General features: G+C 45.9%; 2 protein-coding genes and 1 long non-coding RNA gene across 5 annotated transcripts in view; 2 read left to right on the forward strand and 1 right to left on the reverse strand.

Annotated features, from left to right (window-relative positions):
- The window catches only part of HSPA12A (heat shock protein family A (Hsp70) member 12A), a 180,552-nt gene extending 173,148 nt beyond the window's left edge, over positions 1-7,404 (forward strand). For both annotated transcript variants that reach the window (XM_012448034.3, XM_021676957.2), the window contains 2 exons: positions 2,118-2,221; positions 3,194-7,404. In XM_012448034.3, coding sequence (XP_012303457.2) covers positions 2,118-2,221; positions 3,194-3,831 — 742 coding nt within the window. In that variant the 3' untranslated portion in view covers positions 3,832-7,404. The remainder of the gene's footprint in view (positions 1-2,117; positions 2,222-3,193) is intronic.
- LOC135273984 (uncharacterized) lies at positions 5,795-8,636 on the reverse strand. The gene is made up of 3 exons (XR_010341740.1): positions 8,390-8,636; positions 8,155-8,244; positions 5,795-6,382 (listed from the first exon to the last, which is right to left on the reverse strand). It is a non-coding gene; the product is annotated as an uncharacterized LOC135273984 (long non-coding RNA).
- SPMIP5 (sperm microtubule inner protein 5) lies at positions 7,488-16,290 on the forward strand. 2 transcript variants are annotated; one of them, XM_012448040.3, is made up of 5 exons: positions 9,767-10,362; positions 12,734-12,952; positions 14,974-15,160; positions 15,719-15,816; positions 15,939-16,290. In XM_012448040.3, exons 1-5 carry the CDS (start codon positions 10,254-10,256, stop codon positions 16,082-16,084), a joined length of 759 nt encoding a protein of 252 aa, XP_012303463.3. In that variant the 5' UTR covers positions 9,767-10,253; the 3' UTR covers positions 16,085-16,290. The 2 variants fall into 2 exon arrangements, with proteins under 2 accessions (XP_064229876.1, XP_012303463.3); XM_064373806.1 differs by lacking the exons at positions 14,974-15,160; positions 15,719-15,816; positions 15,939-16,290 and adding exons at positions 7,488-7,841; positions 8,893-9,005 and having other exon boundaries at positions 10,287-10,362; positions 12,734-14,812.
- Positions 16,291-26,171: the final 9,881 nt, after the last annotated feature.

Genomic DNA, 26,171 nt, shown 5'->3' on the forward strand with positions numbered 1-26,171 from the left:
AACCACAACACCACGATAACACTTAAAAAGTAATAATTCCTCAATATCATCAAATGTCTAGTTAACATTTTCCCATTTGTCTGTTTTTTTCACTTTGTATCGACATCCAAACGCAGGCTCTGCAGAGCAGCTATGTGATGTGCCTCTCCAGTCCCACTAACTACAGTTTCCCCTCCTGTTTTTTCCTTCACAATTTATTAGATGGCAAAACTAGTAGTTTGTCCTTAGATTGGAGTTTCCTATAATCTGGGCTTTGCTTATCTCATGTCCACCATGTTACACAGCATGTTCTATCCTGGCTTTTTTTTTTTTTTTTTTTTTTTGCAAGTTGACAGGTTGACTTAGAGGTTTGAATCTTTGGCACATCAGCCTTATGGGTGGCGGTCCTTCCTATTCTATCCCAGCAAGGGACACACAATGTCTGTCCGTCTCTCCTTTTGTGATGTTAGCAGCCATTGATGATTATTGCCTGGTCTGCTAGTGCACTAGGGGTGGCCACGTGGCCACCATCTTGGTCCATCAGTCCTTCCTCGTTTATTTAGCTAGAATAGTCCCAGAGAGAGAAACTTGGCCCCTCAGTGGTTTGGGTGCCCTGAAGTACAGCTCACTTAGGAAAGACAGGATAAATGGGTTGGTTTTCAGCCTCCATTTACGAGTTAAAAAAAAAATTCAATTCCCTCGCATCTGTCAAAATACCTAATGAGTTTTTCCTTTTGTGAGGACATGAAGTGGAGTATCATTACGACTTTAAGGATTTAAGCATATTTGATGTATTTTAAACCATGGCAGTTCCATTCTTATTGATACCCAAAATGTCCTATCTCGGCCAGTAGGAGGCTCTTCATGTTGGCTCGGAGTCCCTTTGCCATGACGCTTGTGGTGGTGACAGTGTCTTAGCCTTCCTGCATGTCAAGACATTCTTGGCTCATCTTGTATATTCCCTACTCCAGGCCTGGAATCAGCCATTTCCCCAAGAAGCCCTGGTTCCTTTTAGTGGAAATCAAAGCAGATTTCATGCCAGGTCTTCTTGCCCTTGGAGCAGGGCCAGTCTGGACTCCTCTTACTGGGCTGATGTTCTCTGCCCTGTTGGCCCCCCACAGAGGGCATCTGTCCTGTGTGTGGAATCCCAAGACCTACCTGCACTGTTCTGGGATCTGTCAACCCTCCCACTAAGCAAACGGGCTGTGGCTAGCCATGGGGTCATTCCGTACCACACTGCATTGTCCTTTGACCTATGCCATGGAAAGGATTTCCTTTCCAGCATCTAGAACATGTTGCTGGGAAGCTGCAGGTGTATGCTTTTGCATCGGGGACAGAGGCGCCATTTGCCTGGCCTCGTAGAGCAGGCAGGGCACACGTTGTAGGTTTGGGGAATACACAGTCCCTGGCATTTGCTTAGTGCCAGAAAGTTTCCAGAGTGTTTTCACAGACATGGTATTTAACTTCATCTTTACAACAACCCCTGTGAAGGAGGTAGGGCAAATGCAGTTATCCTTGACTTCCAGATGTGGAGACTGGCTTTGGAGGAAATGGAGTCCAATGTGCCCAAAGTCCCAGAGCTCCACAGTGGTGATGGCCAGGCCAGAGCCCCACAGTCCCAGGTTCCTGACCAGGGCTTTCTCTGCTCCACACTGTTGTTTCTGGGCAGAGACCACGAGGGGGCTTACTCTGTCACCTGACAGGTGCCTGGAGGGCTGAGGACCTGCACCTGAGCACACACATTTGTAGCCCTAAGCAGCAATACAATAAACTCACCAAGGAGCTTTTAACACACTTGAATCCAAATATTGTTGGGTTGAAATTGTGATCCTGCAAAAGGACCACAGTGAGCCCTTTAGCTCCTTGTCTTTTGCACTAGACTTTGGCCTCCACTGTCCCAGGGGAAGGTCGGTCACAGCCAAACTTAAGATACACAGAAGAGATTGTCTTAGCTTTTGAGATTCTAAGGGTCCAGGTCCTGGCAGTTTAGGGGTTTTCAAAGGTGCTTTTGACTTTCAACCCCCTTTCTGCCCACTGAGATGTGACAGATGTTCTGCCAGGACACATGTTTATGCAGACAAGCCTGGGTATCATGTAGACCCTCACTGCCTGCTCTTCTCCATGCTATGCTCCCACAGTGTGGATTTTGTGAAGTGGTCTTCGCAGGGGATGCTGAGGATGAGCCCAGATGCCATGAATGCCCTTTTTAAGCCGACCATTGACAGCATCATTGAGCATCTCCGTAAGTATCAGCCAGGGCTCAGCCACTTGGCAAGGCACAGCTGAGAAAGGGGACAGGCTTTTCCAGCATCACCAGCTGGTGTATGTGGAGTCAGGTTGGCCTGGATCCAGGAGCCACAGGCAAGGGCCCCGCAGGACTGGGCCAGGATTGGGCATATATGGGAGAGGTTGCTGGGCGCAGGCTCTGGATCCCTCCCTCATACTGCAAAGCTGCTGAGAGCATGTCTCACCAGTCTTTCCGTTTAGCCTCAACAGTCAGAGAGCTGGTAATAACAAAGAGGAAGAATTAAAAAAACAAAATTTTAAAACCACAAAAAAGATTAGAGAGCTGGACGCTCTGAGGCAATGTTACCCGAGAGTGATGGGCCCTAGGAAATGCATATTCTTTGCTTTACTGGGACATATTAGACATCCTTACCCTGCTAGGGGAGAAGGAACTGTTGTGTGAACTAAAGGAAGTTCTCCTGCAAGATGGCAAATGGAATCTGGCCGTGTCGTTATCCTGCAGTGCCTAGGGACACATAGCAGACTCACCAGGGACCTCTTTCAGTATCCCGTCCCTCACCTACCAAATCAGACTCTCTAGGAGTGGGATGGGATTTTTATGAAAAGCAGAGAATTCTATTTATAACAGCCTGCCTTGACTTACCCAACAGAACCACAGGTTTGGAGAGCTTTAGACGTATTTATTTACGCAAACCAAATTCTACTTAAAATTATCACCATGTATCTGTTAAAATGCGTTTCTACTTAGCGGCAGCTCTGGCTTTTATCCCTGAACATATTGGTGTGCAAACTCCCTCTCTTTAAAAGACCATTCTGCAAAGATTCTGTTCAAGGAACTCAGATGAAGTCTGCCCTCCCATTGGCCCAAGTGGCTTTGTCTGTTCCCCACAGACGCAGGCAGCCCAGTTCCCCCTTCCATGCTGGCTTCTGGTGACAGGACATTCTCTCCCTGCCTCCTCCCTTCCAGGCGACCTGTTTCAGAAGCCCGAGGTGTCCACCGTCAAGTTCCTCTTTCTGGTGGGCGGCTTTGCCGAGGCGCCCCTCCTGCAGCAGGCGGTGCAGGCTGCCTTCGGGGACAAGTGCCGGATCATCATCCCCCAGGACGTGGGTCTCACCATCCTCAAGGGCGCTGTCCTCTTTGGCCTGGACCCCACGGTCATCAAGGTGCGCAGGTCGCCACTCACCTACGGGGTGGGTGTGCTGAACCGCTACGTGGAGGGCAAGCACCCCCCCGAGAAGCTGCTGGTGAAGGATGGCACTCGGTGGTGTACAGATGTCTTCGACAAGTTCATCTCTGCTGACCAGTCTGTGGCTCTTGGTGAGCTGGTCAAGCGTAGCTACACCCCAGCCAAGCCCTCCCAGCTGGTCATTGTCATCAACATCTACAGCTCTGAGCATGACGATGTCAGCTTCATCACTGATCCCGGGGTGAAGAAGTGTGGCACGCTCCGCCTGGATCTCACGGGGACCAGTGGCACTGCGGTGCCCGCCCGGAGGGAGATCCAGACCCTCATGCAGTTTGGGGACACTGAGATCAAAGCCACAGCCATTGATATAGCCACTTCGAAGAGTGTCAAAGTTGGGATCGACTTCTTAAATTACTAACTCTCCTGCTCTGCTGCCTGCCCCCTTGGACTCAACTTATCTGCATCTGCTGACCTCAACCTTGACTGTTTTTTCCCTAACCTTGACCCTCACCATTGCCCATGTGAATTTCAGCAGGGAAAATGAGAATAATCAGGGCTAGAAATAATGAGTTTTGAGGGCACACTGGAATTGGAAAAACAGAAATTAAGATTAAAGTTTAGGCATAGGAAATTAAAGGATCCGGGAAGAGCAGCTATTTTTCATAGGTACAAAAGTGGTCAAACAGCCATGGAGAAGGGAGTCAGTCCATTTCTGCAGCAGTGGTTGCTCAGCTTTGAACAGATCCCTGTTAAGTAGAATTAGCATGCCCTATTGCTGTCTTTCTAGATTTAAAATGAGATCTTTGAGTCAGGAGATCTTCATCTGAGTCTTCTCTTTTGAAATTTTTTGGATGGTGGTCAGTATAAAATGGCACCTATCTGCAGTTAATGTCTTTTCATCATCATGTGATTAAAAGTGGTGAGTCAGTGGGAATTGGGAATGTTTTTAGCTGGTGGTAGAAGGCTGCCTACACTGGGCACTGTTTTAGGTTCTCATATAATTTAAATAGCAAGGAGGTTCAGGGAAGAATAACCGTAGCCTTGAGTAATCCACTAGGGCTTTTGCAAGTAGGAGAGCTGATACCTCACATTCTTAGCAGGTGAAAACTTGCCATGATGGAAATAGATAGTAAAGAGTTACTGACGTATCCCAAATTATTTTCTGGGATATAAATTCCCAGTATGCCAAGACCTGATTTCTGAGTTCATAATTCTAGTGAACCTTAGTAGGAATTCTGGGTAAGAAAATGAGGTTGCCATTGGTCTTGTTTGCATCACCAAGCCCAGAAATCCAGAAGAGCTTCTCGCCTTGAAGAGCAGACAGATTTTAAATTAACCCCCTCCTCCTTCCCACTCACCTTCGTCTCCCTAAGAGTTTTAGTCATTTAGTCCCACATTTTGAAATGGATACACTGGTGAAATTTGGGAAGAGAATCTGTGCTATGCAATGTTTCATTAATATCTTCAGTTTTTCGAATCTCTTTAAAAATAATTTATAGATCTATATTTGACAGATTAAGTCAGTTTTTTTCACAGCAGGTCTGTGGCTCGCCTGCATCAGAATTGCCTGAGTGTGTGTTCAAAACAGGTTCCTGGATCCCAGCCTTTTTTAACTGAGGCCGACTCTTGGAGAGGGGCACCAGAATCTGCATTTGTAGTATGTACCGCATCGTGATTCAACTGAAATTTGAGAAATACTAACTTGAGATTTTGTTGAAGCTCACACACAGACCACATAGTGTGCAGCTGTCCTCGTTGGGTTCTTTTAGGAAGAGGGCTTGCATGTGAAGGTGACCCCATACCTTGTCCTCTTGGTGAATGGGATTAGGGCTCTGCCTGGCTTGGAGACGGCACTTTTAAACCTCATAGGAGGGCCAGAGGAGGAAAGAATTGCAAGAAAGGGACACTAAGAATGGAGCTGACTGAGGAACCAACTGGAGGGTTTTCACTCTCTCCTTCCCCACTGTACAAAACCAGTTTTCTGCAACATTCAGGAGCCAAATGAGGCAAAAGAATTAAGAATCTGACTCGCAGCCCATCTGATCTGTTCAAAGCTGTCTTTTCCACCTGCTGGAATTCATTAAATCACTGGAGGCATGCATAATGAATGGAGAATGAACTTCCAATGTAACTTGGATTCACAAACCCATTATCGTAGCCAATATGCAGATTTTAAATAGCATTTCACATTTCATTTGACCGTGTCTTCTTTTTCACATTGCCTGCTGCAGAATTCCCTATTAGAATGTGAAACGCGAACAAATCACAGAACTAGAGAGCGCTACTCACATAACTTAGTAGCAGGATTATGTATCCAGGCACACAGGTGTGTTTGCTGGTGTTCTCTTGCTACCTGCCCTGCTAAACGCTAAATGGTATGGGTCTTTCTTTGTTGCTAGCCATATTCTGCGAATAAGACTTTTCAATGTAGTTATGAGTAATATAATTTTATGTACATATAATATTAGAATCTTGTACAGAATATTTGTTTTTACGACGCGCTTTTCTTGTTTAAAAAAGAGGAAAATGCTCCTTGATTTTTGTTGATGATACTTTTGTTACTGTCCTTAATTTTCCACAGTTTCATTTCTTAATTGTGCTTACTAAGCATCAGTTTGTGCAGATGCCAAGCTATGGACTTTGTACGAAAGACTGAGCAATAGACAGAGGTGCCTAGGGTCAGAATACACTGAACACACATGGACCGCCTGGATCAGGAGCCTCATTAGACCCTTCTCCATGCACACCCTTCCCAAAGAGTCACAGATTCCATTGAAAGGAGCAGATTCTGTCCATTCTCCTGTGCAGACTTTGAGAGCTGAACATTCTGGTTCTGTAAGCAATGTGACTGTACAGAACAACCTAAGAAAACCTTGTGCATGCTGAGGGGTCGTTGACCCCTCCTTCTGGGACAGAACAGTCACTCCGAGGGCAAAGCGTGGTCCACTGTGTGTGATGTTTTCAGGATGCTAGGGTCAAAGAATGGAATCAAGTGGTTCATAAGCCCAACTTTTCTGCTGGGTTAAGTGTTAAGTGTAACATGGTCAAACCCCTCTTTTTTGGGCTAATGTAAAGCCTTTCCTGCCTTGCAGTAATGCTATCTCCCTGTGTACTTAAATGCTGTCTCCCTGTGTCTTAAATGAGCTGATAGAAATCTGCAGTGTTGGCAGATAGATGATAGAGAGGGTGATAATTTTATCTTCTGGCCACAGGACTGCAGCCCCAGTAGTCAGAGTCCCTAAACGAAACCCCCAAATCCATCCCTCCTTCCCTACCCCCACTGGAATATTCTAGAATAAAGCACTGGATAAGTACACTTGAACACATTTTCAAATCTTAGAAAGTATCTACAAGGCCTGTTGTCTTGACCCACTGCTCAATTGTCCAAGACACATTATCTGATATTCCCGTTTCTTGGAAGCAGAATCATCAAGGCTTTCCTTTGTAACCGCCCTTTCTGTACACAGTAAGCATTAATGAATGCTGAATAACAGACAAGTTACAGGCAGGAGGGGAGAGAGGAGGAACCATACGACTGTTTTTGCAAAATGATGGCTTAGTCCAGATTATAGAGGCTGCCTTATCCTTAGAATGTTATTTAGATCAAGTTTAGCTTTTAGAGTCCAGGTCTGGTTAATTGCCAGGGTGGCAAAGAATCGCATGCACCAATATAAACAGGAGTCAAAATGCATTATTAGTCAAAGATCGAATTTCACATTGTAGAGATGTAATATCTGTGATTAAGCTAAATATGTATGCCGGGAAATGGCTTAAGTGGATGACTAGTATAAAAGTTGTTGGCCATAATGTCACACCGCTCATCTGCTTGAAATATGGACCAGTATTCTAAAATATCAGCTATTGGGGTCTCTTTCACTACAAGATAAATTCAAACTTCACAGAACTTTGCAGCAGTTCACCACAGACAGGATTGTGTCTGCAAACTCTCTTGTCTTCACAGACGTCTAATAAAGCAAAACTCTGAATCTTATGTGGCCCAGATTTATCCCCCCATTCTGGGTTTGTAAACTGTGTGATGGACACATCAGTAGCGACCTCCCTCTCTACCCATCTCAAGTGGTGGAGAGAGATTGTCAGTTTTTTCCAGGTGCTGTGAGTTTTATTAAGTGATTCTAACAAAACTAGGAGGCCCTTTGTTTGCTGGGAACCGAGCCCTCCATCAGTGTGCACAGAGCCCCTTTCCTCTAGAAGAAAGTGATCTAGCCAGAGGGAGGGCAGATAAGCAGGGTGACCACCACCAGTGCCACTGCACCCCAAATGAAAGTCATTAAAACATGCAGAAGACCTGGCCGGGCTCTTGCCCCTGGGCATCCCAGCCGTCTCGTGTCTCGTGAAACTGGCTGTGTCCAGAGCCTACACCTGGGTCATCCTCCAGCGTTGGCTCTGAAAGCTTCCAGATGGCCCGAGGTAAGTTCTAAAAGGGGGCGGGGGGGGGGGAGCGTAAAAGAGACGTATAAATGGTGGTTGGCTCCAGTAGCCTCCATTTGCAGTTCAAGTCTCAGAAAAGTAGAGGTAGGGAAGGCCGGGAGGTGCAGCAAACAAGCTGGAATTCGCAGCTTCAGCGTCTTTTTCTGTAAAGGGAGCGGCCAGCGCGCGGCCGACACCCCACTCCCCGTTGCCCCCAAATCTGTTTCATAGGGCGGACATCTTTGTGGGTTTCAATCCAATGAGAGGAAGGCTGGGTGCCCCCTAAGGATAATTAGAAAGAAGGATGACTCACCTTCCCCAGGTGCACAGACTCTCCTCTCTGCCTTCACCTGTCCCGCCACCTGCAAATCCGCCTCTCCTAACAGGGGACGTGAGGGCGGGGCTGCCAGGCCCAGGAAGCTCCCGCGTAGGAGGCGCCAGGGTCCCCAGGCCTCGACTCCTCCCGCCCAGTGCTGCCGGCGCCCCTCGCAGCTCCGAAGCACTGCACCCTCCCGCCTGTTCCCGCACAACCGTTTCCCCACCTAGACCTCCAGGCCCAGCCGCCGTAGTGTCTACACCCACAAAAACGCCCGTTTTGACCTAGAGCCCTCCGCAGATCCCTGCCCTGGCTGGGACAGCCAAGGCGCAGAGGACAGCCCCAAGGCCAGATGTTCGCTGCGCAGATGCCCGACTGCACACCAGGAGGCCTGGGCTGTGCCGGGGCGCTGAGGGAAGCGCCCCAAATTCACTCACTTCACCTACCTTCCAGGTGGGGCCCCAGGAAGAGTGGGGGAGGGGCAGGCTGGCGGGAGTGGGGCCTTTGTGCTCCGGGGCGTGAGCGCACAAAGGCCTGGCGGAAGGCAGGGAGCCTGGGACACAGGGAAGAGGACAGGTGGGCACCGGGTAGATCCAGGCCTGCCCAGGTGAGCCCCGGGTTGGGATTGGAAGGGGCGGCTAGGAGGGGTTCTGCTGGTACTTTCTACCCCCTTCTAGCCCCCTGTCTCAGGACTCCACTTCTCTCTCCACCCTCCTCCCTGCCCACCTCCTCCAGGCAGGCCTCAGGGTGGGGTTACACCAGCTGATGCTTTTGGGCAACTATCCTGCCCCTGAGAGTTTAGAGGTCATCTGCTCACATACCCTTTCACTCTGGAACCCTGAAACAAGGTATCTAACCTCTCTGTGCCTTATTTTTCTCATTTGTGAAATGATAATTCCAACAGGAACTCATTCTTAGGGAAGCTGTGGGGATGAAAGGAGAATGAGGTTCTGCTTCAGCAGCATGGGCATAACCAGGGTTCCATAGCTGTTGTCTTTTTAAATCGGGGAATGGGTATAATATAGCATTTATATCATGGGGTATGTAAAGCTTTCAGAAGAGTAAGCAGGTGGTCTGTATGGGTGGGGCGTGGTCTCACAGCCAGGTCTGTGACTCCAGGCCCAGTGCTTCCTCCCAGGAGCCAGAAACATGATGCCAGGGGTTAGACCGGCCTAGACATGGCACAGTCCTCACTGTTGGCAGCCTGGCGGGGGTTGAACTGCCTTAACGATCCCCATCATTGCTGACTAAGCCATGACTGTGGCTTTCTCCTCCACCTTGAATCCCTTCTTCCAATCTCAAGGGCATTACTTTAAAGAGATGAACTGGATCAGCAGGGCAGGACTTGGCAAGGCCTCAGTCCACTTGGGGGAATGACCAGTGATGCCCAAAGAGAGAAGGTATCTTATTCCAGAAACAGCATCCACATAAAGCGATGCTTCAGCGGAGCACCCTGAAGTAAAGGGTGGACTCTGCTTCCCTCCCTTGGACTCCATGTCTGCCCTTTGGGACTCCCTGATCCCTTCAAGCCAGAACTTATTCTCCCTTGTTGTGTGTATAGGATGGTGGGGTGGGGGGTCGGGGAGGGGGAGGCTCCTGTGCATTGTAGGATGTTCAGTAGCTTCCAATCCCCACTTCTGACAGCCAAACATCCCTCTGGACATTGCCAGATGTTCCAGGGGTGATGGGGCTGGCAAAACATCACCACTGCAACCTGATTTCACTTGGATCAAGAAGGGGGTCCAGGGGTGTGCAGGCCTCATCTCTCTCCTCCACTGAGGCTCATGAGCCTCACAGGGCCATAGTATGAGTACAGTTCACAATTGTTGAATGGCTGGAGGTTGGATGGAGGGGAGGGTGCTTCCAGGGAGAGGAGATACTGGTGGGTGTGATCTGTACACTCTTACCCAAGTTAACATAAAAGGTGATGGACCCTTGGTGATAGATCATTGGTTTGTGACTGAAGTCAGCTATGTCTGCTGGCTTTGGGTAAGATGGTAGGGCTGCCTCTCAGGCCCAACCCTGGCAAGGTCATTCTTCCACTCCAAAGGGCTTGTGCACAACTCAACAGTAATTCCTTAAGGCAGTGACTTTTGATGAGGCCATTTCATTCCCTCTTCCCTCCACAGATCCATGAACAGAGAGAAATCATGGAGCCTTCCAAGACCTTCATGAGAAACCTGCCAATCATACCAGGCTATAGCGGTAAGTGTGGATGTGCCCTGCAGCTGTGCCTGGCAGAGGAACCCTGTTCCTGGTCTCTGTCCCTACCTTGACCCACTATCCGTGTCTGTGCAGCCAACTGGACCAGTATAGGCGCTCTAGCTTTTGAGACATGCATTGAGAGCATTCCATCGCTGAAGATGGCTGATGGCTGGGTTCTGAGAGTCAGAACTTAGACCACATTTCCCAGAACATGGGCTGGTGTGCAGAGGAAGCACTTAATGGCTGTTGAATGAATTTGGACCCGGATAGACACAATGTGGTGGGGGATAGACACACGAATACATTGAGGCCCTGTCCTCCCCAAGTTGGTTTTCTCAAGTCCCCCACAAAGGTTGTTCTTATGCTCCCATTCCTTTCTGCATCCCCTAAAGGAAGGCTGGCCAACTGCCCTGGTCTGGGACTGTGTTTGTCCTGGGACTGCCTGGGACTTTCCTTAACACTGAAAATCTTGCATTTGAGAAACTCCTCAGTCCTTGGCAAGCCAGGAAAAAATGGTTGCCCTACCTAGAAGCTATTCCTCTTCAGGTTTCTGGGCTACTGAGAACTTACTAAGTCACATCCCTGTGGGCGACAAACCCAGTGGTCCCCACAGACCCCCAGCTCTCCCATACAGCTATTTTAGGAGGAGTGGTGCTTGGGAGGTATTCCAAGGTTGCCTAGACTCACCTTGGTCCTACTGGCTGGTTGAGAATAGGCTTTGGGTTCTGACAAGCTGAGGTTCCAATCTCTGTTTGGCTACTATCTATAAGACTGTAAATAACTTGCCTCTCTATGGTAAGTACAACATTCCATAAAATTGATGTATTAGTTTTCTAGGACCACTGCCACAAATTACCACAAACTACATGGTTTAAAGCAATGGAAATAGATTACCCTCACAGTTCTGAGGCTAGATGTCTGAAATGGAGGTGTCCTCAGGGCCATGCTCTTTCTGAAGGTGCTAGGGAAGGATCCCCCCGCTTTGCCTCTTCCAGCTTCTGGTGGTCCTGGTGTTCTTGGCTTGTGGCAGCATCTCTCCAGTCACTCTTCATTCTCACATGGCATTTCCCCCTTGTCTCTGAGTCTCAGGTCTGCTTCTTTCATCTATAAGGACATCAGTCATTAGATTTAGGATGGTCTGGGATGATCTCATTTGTAGATCCTTAATTTAATTACATCTGAGAAGTCCCTATATATAGATAACAGCACATTCACAGGTACCAGGGGTTAGAATATGGATATATCTATTTGGAGGATACAGTTCAACCTACTACATGGGATACCATAAGATTGTTGTGAGGATTAAAGGAGCCAGCATACATAACCTATTTTAAATGTCTTGGTCTTCAGCAAGATTTAATCAAGGTAGCCTGTATGCTTATGTGTGTGCATGTATGTACTAATATCAAACCTCAGCAGATCCAAGTGCCACCGTAGGGTTCTGTGGTCTCCCTCATAATATTAGGATATCTTTTAATTGTCCAAGGGCTGGGGAGACTGGGTGGTGTGTGGAAAACTTCCAACCCTGTCAAGATTAGTTTTGTAATTAAATTCTTCCAGAAGGGGTTATTGTAGGGCTCAGGGGGTGAGGATTTCTGGTTTCAACTCTGAAGCCAGGTTTTGTTTTCCTGGGGACCATGGCAAAAATGTTGGGCTTCCATAAGGAGAGATATTTATTTATTTATTTTGTAGTTTAAAACCAAGTTCTTAATCAGTTTTCCTCATTTGTTCTTCAAAAAAAATGGTTTTATTGTGACAATATTATAGTACTTAGGATTCAGCCGCCAGTTTAAATAAATAGTTGTGTTTTACCCATACTAATTGTAATGATTATATGTTACTTGGTAGGAAATGGTGAAAAATTGTTCTAGGGGTGGGTCCTGCAGATAATGAATTTACCTTTTTGTGTAATAGGGCTCTGCTTTTAATAAGCCTGCAATTTTCTGATGGTCCGGCAAGAAACATCCCAAATTGCATTTGGGAAGTGTCGAGGAAAATAAGCTTTCTCTTTAAAAAGATGAATAATTTCAATTACTCCTTAGACTATCATTTGGGCCCATTAAACGCTCTCCCCACTTTCCATCAGGCTGACATCAGGGGCTTTGCTATCAAAGAGTATTACTGTCATCGCCTTTGTTGAAATGGGCCTTCCCTCTCCAGTTCCAAGGTCATTTTTTTACGGCCTTGGGAGGGCCCAGCCCCAGTGGAAACAACAGCGCTGCTTGTATTAATGGCCTTTGGAAAAATGTAGTGTTGTTGGCTGAGGAAGAAAAGCCAAGGGGTGGGCTGAAATGCTGGGGAGTTGAGGCAGGCTCTGAATTCCTTGCTGGCCGGTCTTGCTGAAGGCTGTGATTCCATTCGGCTCTTGCAGGCTTCGTGCCGTTCCTCAGCTGCCAAGGAACGTCCAGGGAGGATGACATGAACTGCTGTGTGAAAACCTTCCAGGAGAAAACACAGAGCTATAAAGACGAGCTGCAGGAATTTTGCTGTGCAGTGGCCACTGCCCCGAAACTGAAGCCCGTCAACTCCGAGGAGACCGTCCTGCGGGCCCTGCACCAGTACTATCGGCAGTACCACCCCCTGCTCCTGGGCAGCAGTGCCCTGAAACCATTTCCCTCACCACTGGTCACCCGTGCAGATTCTCATAGGCCAGCTGAGCTGTCCCAGAGTGCCCAGAATCCCACACAGTTCCAAATCCCAAAAGCAAAGGCTCCATTTTTTAAAGTAGGAGAGATACATTTCTTTCTGTCTCTCTCTGTCTGTCTGTCTCTCTTTCTTTCTTTCTTGAAAAAGTCTTGCTCTGTCACCCAGGCTGGAGTACAGTGGTGTGATCTCAGCTCACTGCAACCAGTTCTCCCGCCTCAGCCTCCTAGGGGTCAGTGCCAAATGCAAAGGCTTCATAAAGTAGGAAAGACACTTCTTTCTCTTCCTCCCTCCCTCCCTCCCTCCTTCCTTTCCTTCCTTCCTTCTTTTCTTTCTTTTCTTCTTGTTGAAGGAGTCTCGCTCTGTCACCCAGGCTGGAGTGCAGTAGTACAGTCTCAGCTCACCACAACCTCTGCCTCATGGGTTCAAACAATTCTCCAGCCTCAGCCTCCCAAGTAGCTGGGACTACTACAGGTGTGTGCCACCACGCCTGGCTAGTTTTTGTATTTTTAGTAGAGATGGGGTTTCACCATGTTGGCCAGGCTGGTCTCGAACTCCTGACCTCAGGTGATCCACCTGCCTTGGGTGTGAGCCACTGCTGTGGTCGACCAGAAAGATACATTTCGAGGGGAGGGGACACAGCCCTGGTTAGGAGGAAGGTGCTTGTCTGAGAACTAAGACACCCTAAGTGAGTCATGAGTTTTCAGGTCTCAGCTTCTGGATCAGTGGATAACATTTTTTAGTTGCTTTCTCTGTGCCAGGCACCGATATTTTGCTAACCACTTTAACACCTCTATGAGATCAAGGCTCATTCCCACCTTAGAGATAGCGGAAGTAAGACCTTGAGAGGTAATGTCACTTGGCTCGGGTCAGCAAATAGACTCTGAAGTCAGACCTGGCTTTGAATCCAACTCCTCCAAGTACTAGCTGGGTGGGAAGGGGTTTTATAGTAAACAACAACAGCAATAGAAGATGTGATTATATAATGATAACAATTACAATCAGATCATTTTAAAGATCTAAAGGCCCATAGGAAAAGTAATGGATTGATTAACTTTATTGTTATTGCTATAATTATATGGGAACCTTTCAAGAATATGTGATAATTTACATGTTTGCTGTGCTTTGAAATTTTCCAAGTATTATGAAGAATAGCTGCCTAAGAGTTTGGGATTTAGCCCAGCTCTGCAACTACTTGCTGTGTGACCTAGGGCAGCTTGCCTTCCCTCTCTGGGTTTTGATTTCTTTATCCACAGCAGGGAAGGACGGACTAGATGTTCTCTAGGGTACCTTCCAGCTCTGAAGTTCTAGGACTCAGTGGCTTAATTTGGCTCTTGCAGAAGTGGGAGGCAGTTGTGGGAGAGAATCATGCTCAAGATCACCCAGCCAGCTGTAGTCAGAGCCATGACCTGATGGCCACTTCCTGGTGCCACATGCGATGTGCTTCCTGGTGCCACATCTGATCTAGATGCCTCTCTTGGGTCCCTCCCTTATGTAAGCTGTCACGGAGGGATGTCTGATGGTTTCTCCCTAACCCGAGAGAGAAGCAGGATCTGATTGAGTGAGGACTTGGCAATCAGACAGAGCCAGGTTTGAATCTGAGCTCCACCACCTCCTGACTGTGTGACCTTGGCCAAGTCTCTCAACCTCTTTAAGGTCCCAGTCTCCTCGTCCAGATGGTGGAGGTAATAATGGTACCAACCTCTTAGGGTTTGTGAGATGATTAAATCATAAACCATTTGTAAAGCCCCTATCAAGGTGGCTGGCATGCAGAATCAACCAATCAGTGGTGGCTGGCCCATAGAATCAACCAGTCAGTGGTGGCTGGCCTGCAGAATCAACCAGCCAGTGCATCTGTAGGTCTAGGGGTTCACTGTAGGTTAACTGTTGGGGTGTCAGCTAACTCAAGAGCGCTGTCCACTGTGTGGCTTTCCAAAAGCCTTCAAGAAACATGGTGTCTTTTTACAGAATGCAAATATGTAAAGAAACCTCTCCAGGAGCCCCCGATCCCTGGCTGGGCAGGCTACCTGCCGAGAGCCAGGGTCACTGAATTAGGCTGTGGCACGAGATACACTGTCATGGGCAAAAACTGCTACAAGGACTTCCTGGACATCATGGAGAGGGCCAAGAAAGCACGTCTGAAACCATATGAAGAGTGAGTCTGTCTTGGGTCCTCACCCCAGGCACAAGATCAAAGGGGAGAAGTGCAAACCCAGGGCAGTGGTTTACTAGATGTCCCCATCCCAGCGCTAGGACTATCTGTGTGTGATTTGTCTTAGAGAAGGTGCCTTATTTGTAGTTTCAAGGCTTCCTCAGTAGGCAGCTGCCCTCTGCTCCTGACCTGTGCTCAGCACTCCCCAGAAGCTCTACCTGTGGTCTTTGCTGGTTGGCAAGGAGGGGTTGAGCGTAAACCCAGCAGGATTACCATCCCAGCAGTGGCTTAAGGCTCAAGGGTGCTGAGGGAGCGAGAAGGCAGGGGACCCCAGGGCACTGCATAGGAGGCCTCTCATCGCCTCAGTTTTCTCTTCTGCAAAATGAGGATGATGATCTTTACCTTTAGAATAAATTGCAAGGAAATAAACCTACCATGTTCATACATTATATTATTATGTTTTATAGTTATATATTGTATTTGTATTTATTCTATTCTATTTATTCTTATTATATTCTTAATAAAAGGTTCATAACTTCATGACTTCTGTTCTTGTTTTAGAATATATGGAGTTAGCACCACAAAACCTTCTGCTCCTTCTCCAAAACTTTTGCAGCATGAAGAGCTGCTGCCAAAATATCCTGATTTTTCTATTCCAGGTGAGGGAGGACTCTCTGTTTCCTTCCTACCAGTTTTTTAGAAAGGGATGAAATGTTTGTAGTGGCCTTTCTGCTTAGCTAGGCCAGCTGCCTGCAGCTCACACGAATGGTTTCTCTTCTAGGTGGAAGCTGCCCTGCCCTTGGAAGGCCCCTGAGAGAGGACCCCAGAACTCCGTTGACATGTGGCTGTGTTCAGAGGCCAAATGTACCATGCAGTGGGAAGATTTATCTAGAGCCACTGTCTTCAGCAAAGTATGCAGAATGGTAGAAGCGCAGAGTCTCCCAAGGAGAGGTGAACTTTAAGTGGGGGTCCCAAAACCTGCCATTCTCATGTTGGAATCATGCCCAATGAGCAATAAAGAAATGTAATAACAATAATTTTTTAATTGCCACCTGCATCCTGAGTGGTTGGCAGTTGCATTTCACTAATGATAAAAAGACCTTGTATCATCATGTGGGAATAAAGAGGCTGCTTCTCCACAGGCTGAAGGTTCTTGTGCGGGTTTTCTCCAGGTTATGTTGACCATGCGCTAGGGTTCCTAACCCCCAAAGTAACACTGTGCAGCCAGGCCAGGATCTTCACTGAAGACATAGCCCAACCCTTGAACCAAACAGTCCCTGGGTCCTGGTGTGGCATGTTCCTGACAGCGGCGCAGACACCACACCCACACCAGCCCTGGTTTTCCAAAATCCCAGTCCCCAGGGGGGTCCAGCTGGCAGATACCAGCTATATCAGTGTGATGGGGCTGCCTCAACCAAGTTCCACAAACTGAGTGGCTTCTGACAACAGACATTTATCGTCTCACAGTTCTGGAGGCTGGAAGTCCAAAACTGGGGTGTTAGCAGGGTCCTGCTTCCTCTGAAACCCATGGGAAATCCTTCCTTGCCTATTCTTAGCTTGTGGTGTTTTGAAGCCATTTCTTGGTACTAACTCCAAGCCCCCCGTGTGCCTCTCTGCCTTCACACAGCCATCTTCTTACATTTTATTGTTATATATTGTATTTATTCTTATTATATTCTTAATAAAAGGTCCATAAATTTCAAGGACACGAGTCACACTGGATTAGGAGCATGTCTTACTCCACTGTGACCTCATTGTAACTCATTACACCTGCAATTGCTCTAGTTCCAAATAAGTCACATAAAGTATGGGAGACTAGGACTTTCATTTTTTTTTTTGAGGGACACAGTTCAAGCCATAACACTGGATGACATCCTCCTGCCACCATCAGGCACCCTGACCTCCCTCAGCAACCATCTGCCTGCAGAAGAAATAAAAAAACAGGTCCTGGGACAATGAGACCGTTGTCATCTGCTCAGAAATGTGCAGAGCCACACAATGCAGCAAACTGGGCCTGGGAGGTTTTTTCCAAGGCAAGAATTTTCACCTGGGCATCCTGGGCTCCCACGGTTCCATGGGTAGAAGTCAGGAGGTCGGAGAACTCTGATGAGAAAAAAGTTACGTTGTTGTTTTCACCAACCTCCAGCCAAAATTCAGTATTTCCTTCCTTGATGAATGTAAGCCACAAACCACTGCAGGACCTGTCACCTTAGCCTGAGGGCAACCACAGATCTTTTTCTATCATGTGACTCTGTCTGCAAGCAGCTCGAAGGATGTTAAAGCTCATCTCTTTATAATCATGATGGTTCTTACAGGGGGTAGATCTACTCTCTCACATATTATTATTCCACATAAGAACAAAGAAATGGCTGTTTTATAAATTTGTTCTTTTTAATATTTTGATAATATTTCAATATCGTTTCCATTGTAATCTTATATATTTTGCTTTAAACATTTGGAAATATTGTTCTGACAAGAGTCCCACAGGTTTCACCAGACAGCCATGGGTCCCCAACACAGGAACGGGTAAGAACCTTTGTCCAGAAAAACAACCAGGAATGTATGTAAAGGGAGATTGTCACACAAAACCAGATGACAACACCTTCCACACAGGGTTCAGGATTATAGTACATTTCATTATTTTTAAATGATGTGATGAAAGAATACTGTTGTATAAAATACTTAGATACCATGCATGAAATAGGCAGACCTGTGTGTGTATCACTCACAGTGCAGCCGACCTGTGTGTGTATCACTCACACACAAACACATACACACTATCATCCTGCTTTTGTTTTTAAAAAAGGGTGGAGGAGCACTAACCTATAATGCTAGCGGGATAGGTTTTTTGGATGATGATCCTATCGGTTATTTTTATTTTCTTATTTATGCTTTTTTCAATTTTCCATAGCCAATAGGTATTGTTTTTATAATCAAGGAAAAACATCATTAAAAAATCCCTATTTGAATCGATTAAAAGACGTTTTAATATTTTAGAGACTAAATGTTTAAAGAAGAGCCAGGCGTGGTGGCTCACACCTGTAATCCCAGTGCTTTGGGAGGCTCAGGCGGGCAGATCACTTGAAGTCAAGAGTTTGAGACTAGCCTGGCCAACATGGTGGAACCCCATCTCTACTAAAAATACAAAAATTAGCCAGGCATGGTAATGCACACCTGTTGTCCCAGCAACTCAGGAGGCTGAGGTGGGAGGATCACTTGAACTTGGGAGGCAGAGGTTGCAGTGAGCCAAGATCACACTTTACACTCCAGCCTGAGCAACAGAGTGAGACTCCATTTCAAAAAAAAAAAAAAAAAAGATAATAATAATGTTTAAAGAAAAAAAGCCACATCTATATAGAAGATAGCTGGCATTTCCTTCCAAGGGCTGAGGCAAAGCTCAGTGACCTGTCGAGATTTTTTTCCTGTGTTCTTAAAACCCTGGAAGAGTTGAAACTCATAATCTTGGAATGGAAACATAGTGCTCGATCTCCCTGCTGCTGGGGCCGAGTGGCCTAGCCTGCTGCATCTCTGCTGGCCTCTCCGGAATCAGAGACAGGAATGAATGTCTGCTTGGCCCCCCTCTCCCAAACGGTTTGCAGATAGTTCCCAGGGGCTCAAGGTTATTGAGGGGTCCTTGCCCATGAAATTAAGGGGGTGTGAGGACCGAAATGACTCCTTGGAACTGCCCTTATCTCACTCCCATCCACGGGATCTTATGGTGCATCAATATTTAAGTCACTGACTAATTCATTTTGCACCAACTTTTAAGAGATAACTTGAGCTATAAAACTGAAAAAAAAAAAAAAAAAAAAAAAAAACAGAAAAAACAACCCAGTGATAAAGGTAACCAAATTGAATAAAGGCAATGTAAACAATTCTTTAATAATATCTAATTCTTCTACAACTTCATGGTCAAGATCACTGAGTTCAGTGTGCACATCTGTAACTCCCTTCGTGTAAGCAGTTCTGCATTGCAAGTCTTTTCCTTAATCTTTATCCCTTCTGTTTCTCCCTAGCCTATAATTTCTAGAGTGTCATCTGTTGGCGGGGCAGGTAGAGAGGTGATTTTACTGCTCAGGAAATTATCATTATTAGCACAAGCTGCATCTGTAATGAGCTCATTCTTGCCACTAAAAACAATTTCCATTACCTGATAAGACAAAATTCCTTGGGCCATCTTGAGCCTTTTGTTGGGATAGTTTGACCTCCATGGCAATAAAGTCCTCCTTTGGGGTCACGTCTTCCTTTTTCTGTGCAAGAACTGACAGTTCTCTTCACGACCAGTGTGGAGAGGGGATGACACGCTTCTCCATCTCCACCCCCATCCTGCAGAGTGGTGGCCAGCTGGCTATAAGTGGGACCTTAATCACGGCTTTAACACAACTTTGCTCAAGCACCAGAGTCAGGCTCCCTGAGTTCATATCTCAACTCAGCTTTTTTTCATTCCTGGCTTTGTGACTCTGAACACCTTCCTTAACCTCATCAGCATCAAATTCCTAGTTTGCAAAATGAAGATATCAAAAGAGTCTACCCAGTAGTGTGGGCCTAAAGAGTAAGAGGAGATTAGGCAGGTCAATCTGGCCCACACATGTTCTGTAAATATTGTTATACCAATTACATTTACCACTGGGGTAAATGGACCTGGAAAAATTGCTGTAGCTGGCATGCGCTGAGGGTATTAAGGTATTAAGAGTGACGTCTCTGAACTCACATAGTGAGTTATTGACAGAACAGGGTTCAGAATCCAGAGCTCCTGGCTCCTAAAGAAGTGCTCTCTGCACCACTGCAGTTTTCTTCCTGGGATTCTATCCTGGGAGGCAAGCAGCACAGGCGTGATTAGCTAACAAGGAAAACAGCAATAGCAGCAGCCAGTGAGTAGAGTGCTCGCTTCTGCTCAAGCTGTTTATCTGAAATAGCTTTTTGAGTCAGGGTAAGTCACTTTCATTTTATAGGTGGGGATACTGAGGCACAAGGAGATCAAGCAATTTGCTTAGGGCCATGCAGACAATAAGCGGCAGACCCAGGAATCGAATTCAGGCAGTCTGAAGCCAGGGTCTGCACACTTAACCTTCACGCCTGGACTGCCAATCTTGTGGGTCTCTTCAGTGGCCATTGTCACAGTAACATGCACTACTACTAAACGGCTCATGGTTTCAACATTGACTCAACTTAGAAAGAGATAAAAGGATAAACAAGGAACACAAAAGTGTAATAAATGTGCCAGAGTCAGTATACTGGGGTTAAGGATGCTGAGAGCTGGGCTTTGGGGGTCCTCATACCTGTCTGTGCTTCGTAACTACTGAGTAATCTTGAGCAAGAAACTTAACTGCTCCAAGCGTCAGTTTTCGCACTTATAAAATGATAATACTTTTCTCATGAGGCCATTTTGGAAGATTTAATGAAATAACACACAAAGGGCTATGGCATTTTGCAGGCATAAAACTTGCAGGCCTCCTGTTTCCTGTTACCACAGTGAAAAGCGCTAGAAGACAGCCATAGTAACAAAGGTGAAGGCTGAAACGTTCAGTAGGGATGGAGACCCTTGCTCTTTCTGCCCTGCTCTTAGGCCTTGCTCATCTGACCCCTGGCTCACCCTAACAGTTTCAAGAGCTGGGGTCTTGACTCCTTTCCCAGAAGGCCTCTGGTTCCTTAAGCAAATTACCTCTCCCCAAGCTATCCAAAGTTTAGGCCTAGGGTGGGCAACCCATGAGTGTGAGCTGTCATTAGGTGAGATCGCCAAGGCAGGCAGACCCCATCCACCTGCCCTCTCCTGCCCACCTTGGGGCAGGTGGAGGTGACAGAGAAGAGTGTGGGGATTCACCAGCCTCCATCCATATTTAGATTCAAGCTAGATTTGCCTGGATTCTCCAAAGGCTGAGAGGGAGCCTTCCCTCACTTCTCCTGACCAGTCTGTGGCACCATGAGGAAGGGGCACCAGGCACTCCATGGTCTAGGGGAGCTGGGCACCCAGCCCAATGTCCTTTAGACCTCATTTCTGATGGGTGCTCTTCTGAAGGACACTCAAAGGCCGTTCTCCCTGGCCCTTCTGGCTGCAGAAACCTCTACCTTCCACAATCCTAGACCCAGACTCTAGGGTCTGGGGGTCTGTCAGCTGTAACCCCTTACCCAATCCCTTGTCTGAAACCACTTGCATGTGCTTAAACTCCACCCAATTTCTGTGACCATAAAATATTTTTCAACCTTTTTGCCTAAGGGTATTTCTGACCGTTCATGCATGCTTGATCACATCTACAGCTTCGTGAAGGCTAGGGTGGTTTTGTTTCCCTTGGTTGTTCTTTTTTCCCCTCATTTTATCTACTTATGAACACTTGGAGGCTCTTTTCGCCAGTGTGTCCAAGAAACTTACCCATCAGATTCATTGTCATGAATGCAGCATTTTATTTGGATGCTCCTTCAGCCTCCTGCCTTGAAGATGCCAACCCATTTAATATAATAGGACATAAATCATTAAGACCCTCCCTTCTAAGCCAGAGTTTGAAAACGTTTTCTACAAAGGGCCAGATAGTAAATATTTTAGGCTTTATGGGGCCTGTGGTCTTGGTCACAGCTACTCAGTTCCACCATTTTAGCAGGAAAGCAGCTACATAGACACACACACACACACACATCTCACATATATACATATAGCATATTTATGTAGGTGAATGAATAAGTGGCCATGTTACAACAAAAATTTAGGGACACTGAAGTTTTAATTTCATATAATTTTATTGTATCCCTTAAGGAACATTTAAAAATGTGAAAACCATTCTTAGCGGGAGAGTCATACAAAAACAGGCAGCCACAGGCTCTAATTCACTGACCCCTGCTTTAAACCACAAATTAACCCAAGAAGATGGTGTTAGCCAGTATCCAGTTGCATGTGATTTATCTATTTATTTATTTAGAGATGGAGTTTCGCTCTTGTTGCCCAGGCTGGAGTGCAATGGCGTGATCTCGGCTCACTACAACTTCCACCTCCCAGGTTCAAGCGATTCTCCTCTCTCAGCCTCCCGAGTGGCTGGGATTATAGGCACCCACAACCATGCCCAGCTAATTTTTGTATTTTTAGTAGAGACAGCATTTCACCATGTTAGATAGGCTGGTTTAGAACTACTAACCTCAGGTGATCCATCTGCCTCAGCCTCCCAAAGTGCTGGGATTACAGGTGTGAGTTGCTGTGCCTGGCTGTGTGATTTATTTTGTAAGCAATATGGGTGAAGCAGGCAGTCCTTGAGAGACACCCGCTTGGAAACATAGATCCTCTGTATCCAGAACACAGAGTAGGTAGCCCAGACCAACTGCAAGAGGGAGGGGGACAAAGAATGATGTGTAGCTTGTATTCACCAGGAGACAGCCTGCAATCGCTTGAGAGAAAAGGTAGAAACAAAGCTTGTAGAGGCTTTTCATACCCTGCAATAAAGTTAAAATCTAATTTAGATGAAAATGGATGCATAGAAATTAAACGTGCATGCATGGCTTTTGTCATTAAGTTGTGGGTTCCGTAACGAGAGCTTTACCAAATTTATTCCCTTGGCTTGAAAATAAAAATGCTTTTTGAAATTTGATTTTGTTGTGTTACAAATTGTTTTAGCTTTGTGAATAGTACAAACCCCATTTCTGATCTGCCTCAAACAAAAATAGAGCATTAAAGTGTTTAAGATTCAATCAAAGGCTTGCTGTGAGCGGCACAATATGAAAATAACAGAAAAATCAATTCAATTTTTATTTTGAACATGATTTGTCACAAATAGCATTCTAATAGATAACACTGATTATATGGTAGCAAATGTAATTTATATATACCAAGTGCTCTGCCTTTGTCAGAGTCAGCATTAAGGAATTTGACACGTATGCAGGAGAACAATAAATGTCAACTGAAATATATACCAGTTAGATATCAATGGGATGCTGAAATGAATGATGCTGGCACATGCTATACTTATAAGGAATAATATGCAGTCTAAAGTAGCCTGGGTTTTCAAATAAGAACTCTTTTTATGTTGTCATTTAAAATATCTCATATTTCTGAAGGTCAGGAATAAATGGTACTATTAGCATTAAAAGCTAGTAAAAGAAAAAGTAATTTGTTGTTCATTTAACATAACATTTTATGAAATAGCTTTGTAAAGTATTCATTTTTTTTCCTCCCTGTGGAGGCTGAGAAGACAGGATGAAGATGCCTGATTCTCAACGAAGGGCTTTTTATCACATCTTTGTTGCTGTTAACATCTTGATTCAGTAAGATCTCTGTGGAATTATGTGGTTTCTGCCTAGACAGGTTAACACTATGAAATAAAGATGTCTACATAACTGCAATCTTGGCTGGCTCCCACAGGACACTGCCCAGGTCCTGGTTTTGGTCCTTATCAGTAGTGCCATTTGGTAAAGGGATGACAGTGTGACACTAGGGACAAGTGGCAAGACTGTCAGAAACTGAGAATGGAGAGCTTTGATTTGACAGACATAGGTCCTCCAGCAAAAGGGGAAGGGGGCTCTTGCTGTGTGTCTTGGAAGCAGTGGCAGCTAAATCAGGATGTGAATCTACATACAGATGTGGGGCCATCTTGGGAAGGCTCAGGCTCAGAAACCCACTAAATCGACTTTCAGTAGCCACAAGTCCCGAATCTCAAAATACTGTAGACCTCATCCATCTAGACTTGTGGGCAACCCTCTCAGTTTGTCCTTTACTTTATGTATTCTGAATTCTCAACTTCCCTAGAATCAATTAGTCAAAATCTTTCTCTCTTTCTCTCTCTCCTTTTAAATATGTGTAAAAAATTAAAATAACACAAAAATAACATTACCAAACACCACTATAACCACCTGTAATTAGCAAAGGTGAATGTTTTATCTTATTTTCTTCAAATTCTTTTGTAATGAGAAAACAAGTATGGGACTTGGGACAACATGGCCATCTAGGTGCAGCCAGGAAGAGACCAGAATATCCAGTAGATCAGCATGCTCTGAAGATCTTCAGAGAGAATACACTGAGAGTGGATAAAGAGATGATGCAGACACTGGGGCTGAAGCGGGAGGAAGCCAGGAACCCTGCATGGGGTTGCAGAGCACCAGGACTCATTCCCGGCTCTGAAGGGCTCCTAAGGAAGAGGTGAGAGAAGTAAATGCAGAGCAGCCTACTCCTACAAAGGACCTCCAGGACCCTAGTGGCAGAAAACATCATGATACCCACCGACATTGAAGTTGGCAGGGGGAACTTCCCAGAAAGTAGGTGGAGACAAAGCTTGAATCTGCTGGGAGCCCAGGTGGTTTTGTGCAGGGTCAGATGCAATGGAACACGGCCTTAGGCACTGATCCTCCAAGGTTCTCTATACTCCTCTAGGTGGCTTTGACCTTTGTTAGCTGCCACACCTGGAGAGAGCAAGGCTGTCTTTCCCAATGACTGGGGCAAGTCTGATCTGTGCCAGCTCACAGGGTAGCCTCAGCCAAGCTGGCTCACAGGGCAGCCTCGGCTACCCTATTGGATCACTTTTGCCAGTGGCCACCACCATAGTGCTTTCACCTGCAGGCCCAGTGCTGCCCATCAGAGTCCTTTTACACACAGCTCCTCTGCTGCCCTGCTGGACCACTTTAGCCCACAGCAGCCAACAGAGTGCTGTTGCCAGCAGTCTGGGAGCACCTTGGTTCCCTTAGAGCAGCTGGTGCTTGACCTCAAGGAGCCAGAGGAAAAAGCTTTGGGCCAGTCCTAGCCCCCCAGGGTTAAAGCATGCAGCTTAGGAGTGTTAAGCTGAGTCTTTGCCCTCTGAAAGCATCCAGAAACATTCAACTATACTCAACCTGTACCACAGTCAAACCTTTGAGGGCAGTAAAGAACATCAAAACAAAAAGCCCCATCCAAAAGACACCAACTTCAAAGGATAAAGGAACATTAACCCTCAGAGAAAGAACCAGTGCAAGAACTCTGGCAACTCTAAAAACTAGAGTGTCTTCTTACTTTCAAATGATCACATTAGAGCCCCAGCAACGGTTCTTAACCAGATTGAAATGGCTGAAATGTCAGACACAGAATTCAGAATCTGGATGGCAAGCAAGCTCAATGAGACACAAGAGAAGGTTGAAACCAAATTTGAGGAAAACAATAAAACGATCCAAGAGTTGAAAGATGACATAGCCATTTTAAGAAAGACCCAAACTAAACTTCTGGAAATAGAAAATTTACTACAAGAATTTCATAATACAATTGGAAGTATTAACAACTAATTAGACCAAACTGAAGAAAGAATCTAAGAACTTGAAGACCACTCCTCCAAAGCAATGCAGGCAGACAAAAATGAGGAGAAAAGAATTTGAAAAAAATAAAATCTCCAAGAAATATGGGATTATGTAAAGAGACCAAACCTATGACTCAGTTGCATTTCTGAAAGAGAAAGAGAGCAAACAACTTAAAAAACATATTTGAAGATACAGTCCATGAAAAATTTCCTAATCTTGCTAGATTTCCTAATCGTTGCTAGAGAGGTTTACATGCAAATGCAAGAAATTCAGAGAACCCCTGTGGGATACTATATAAGATGACCATCTCCAAAACATATCGTCATCAGATTCTCCAAGGTCAATGTGAAAGAAGTCCTAAAGGCAGCTAGAGAGAAGGGGCAGGTCATTTTAAAGGGAATTACAGCAGGCTAACAGTGGACCTACTATTATTCTCCAGTAAGTGTTGAGGTCAGAGAAGTTAAGCTGCCAGCCCAGGGAGTCCAGGTAGAAGAAAATGAAGCTGCAATGCAAAGCCAGCTTGGCTTTACTGCAGAGCTGAGCAATTAGGTCCTACATCACACTATGAGGATTTATATAAGATGGTGTCATTACTAACTCTTAGATGGAATCATACTTGGTGATTCTGAACCTGTGGCTGTAAATCTTCCAGGGAACTTTAAAAATACTGGCGTTCCACCCCAAAATTGTGGTCAGTCTAGGATATATCCTGGATATGGGATTGTCTTTTGCTTTTGTTTCCTTTCTTTCTTTTTTAAGAGATGGGGCCTCTGTTGCCCAG

The sequence above is a fragment of the Aotus nancymaae genome, unplaced genomic scaffold, assembly GCF_030222135.1.
Source record: "Aotus nancymaae isolate 86718 unplaced genomic scaffold, 86718_ANA_hifiasm-v0.15.2.pri h1tg000010l, whole genome shotgun sequence".
NCBI lineage: Eukaryota > Metazoa > Chordata > Mammalia > Primates > Aotidae > Aotus > Aotus nancymaae.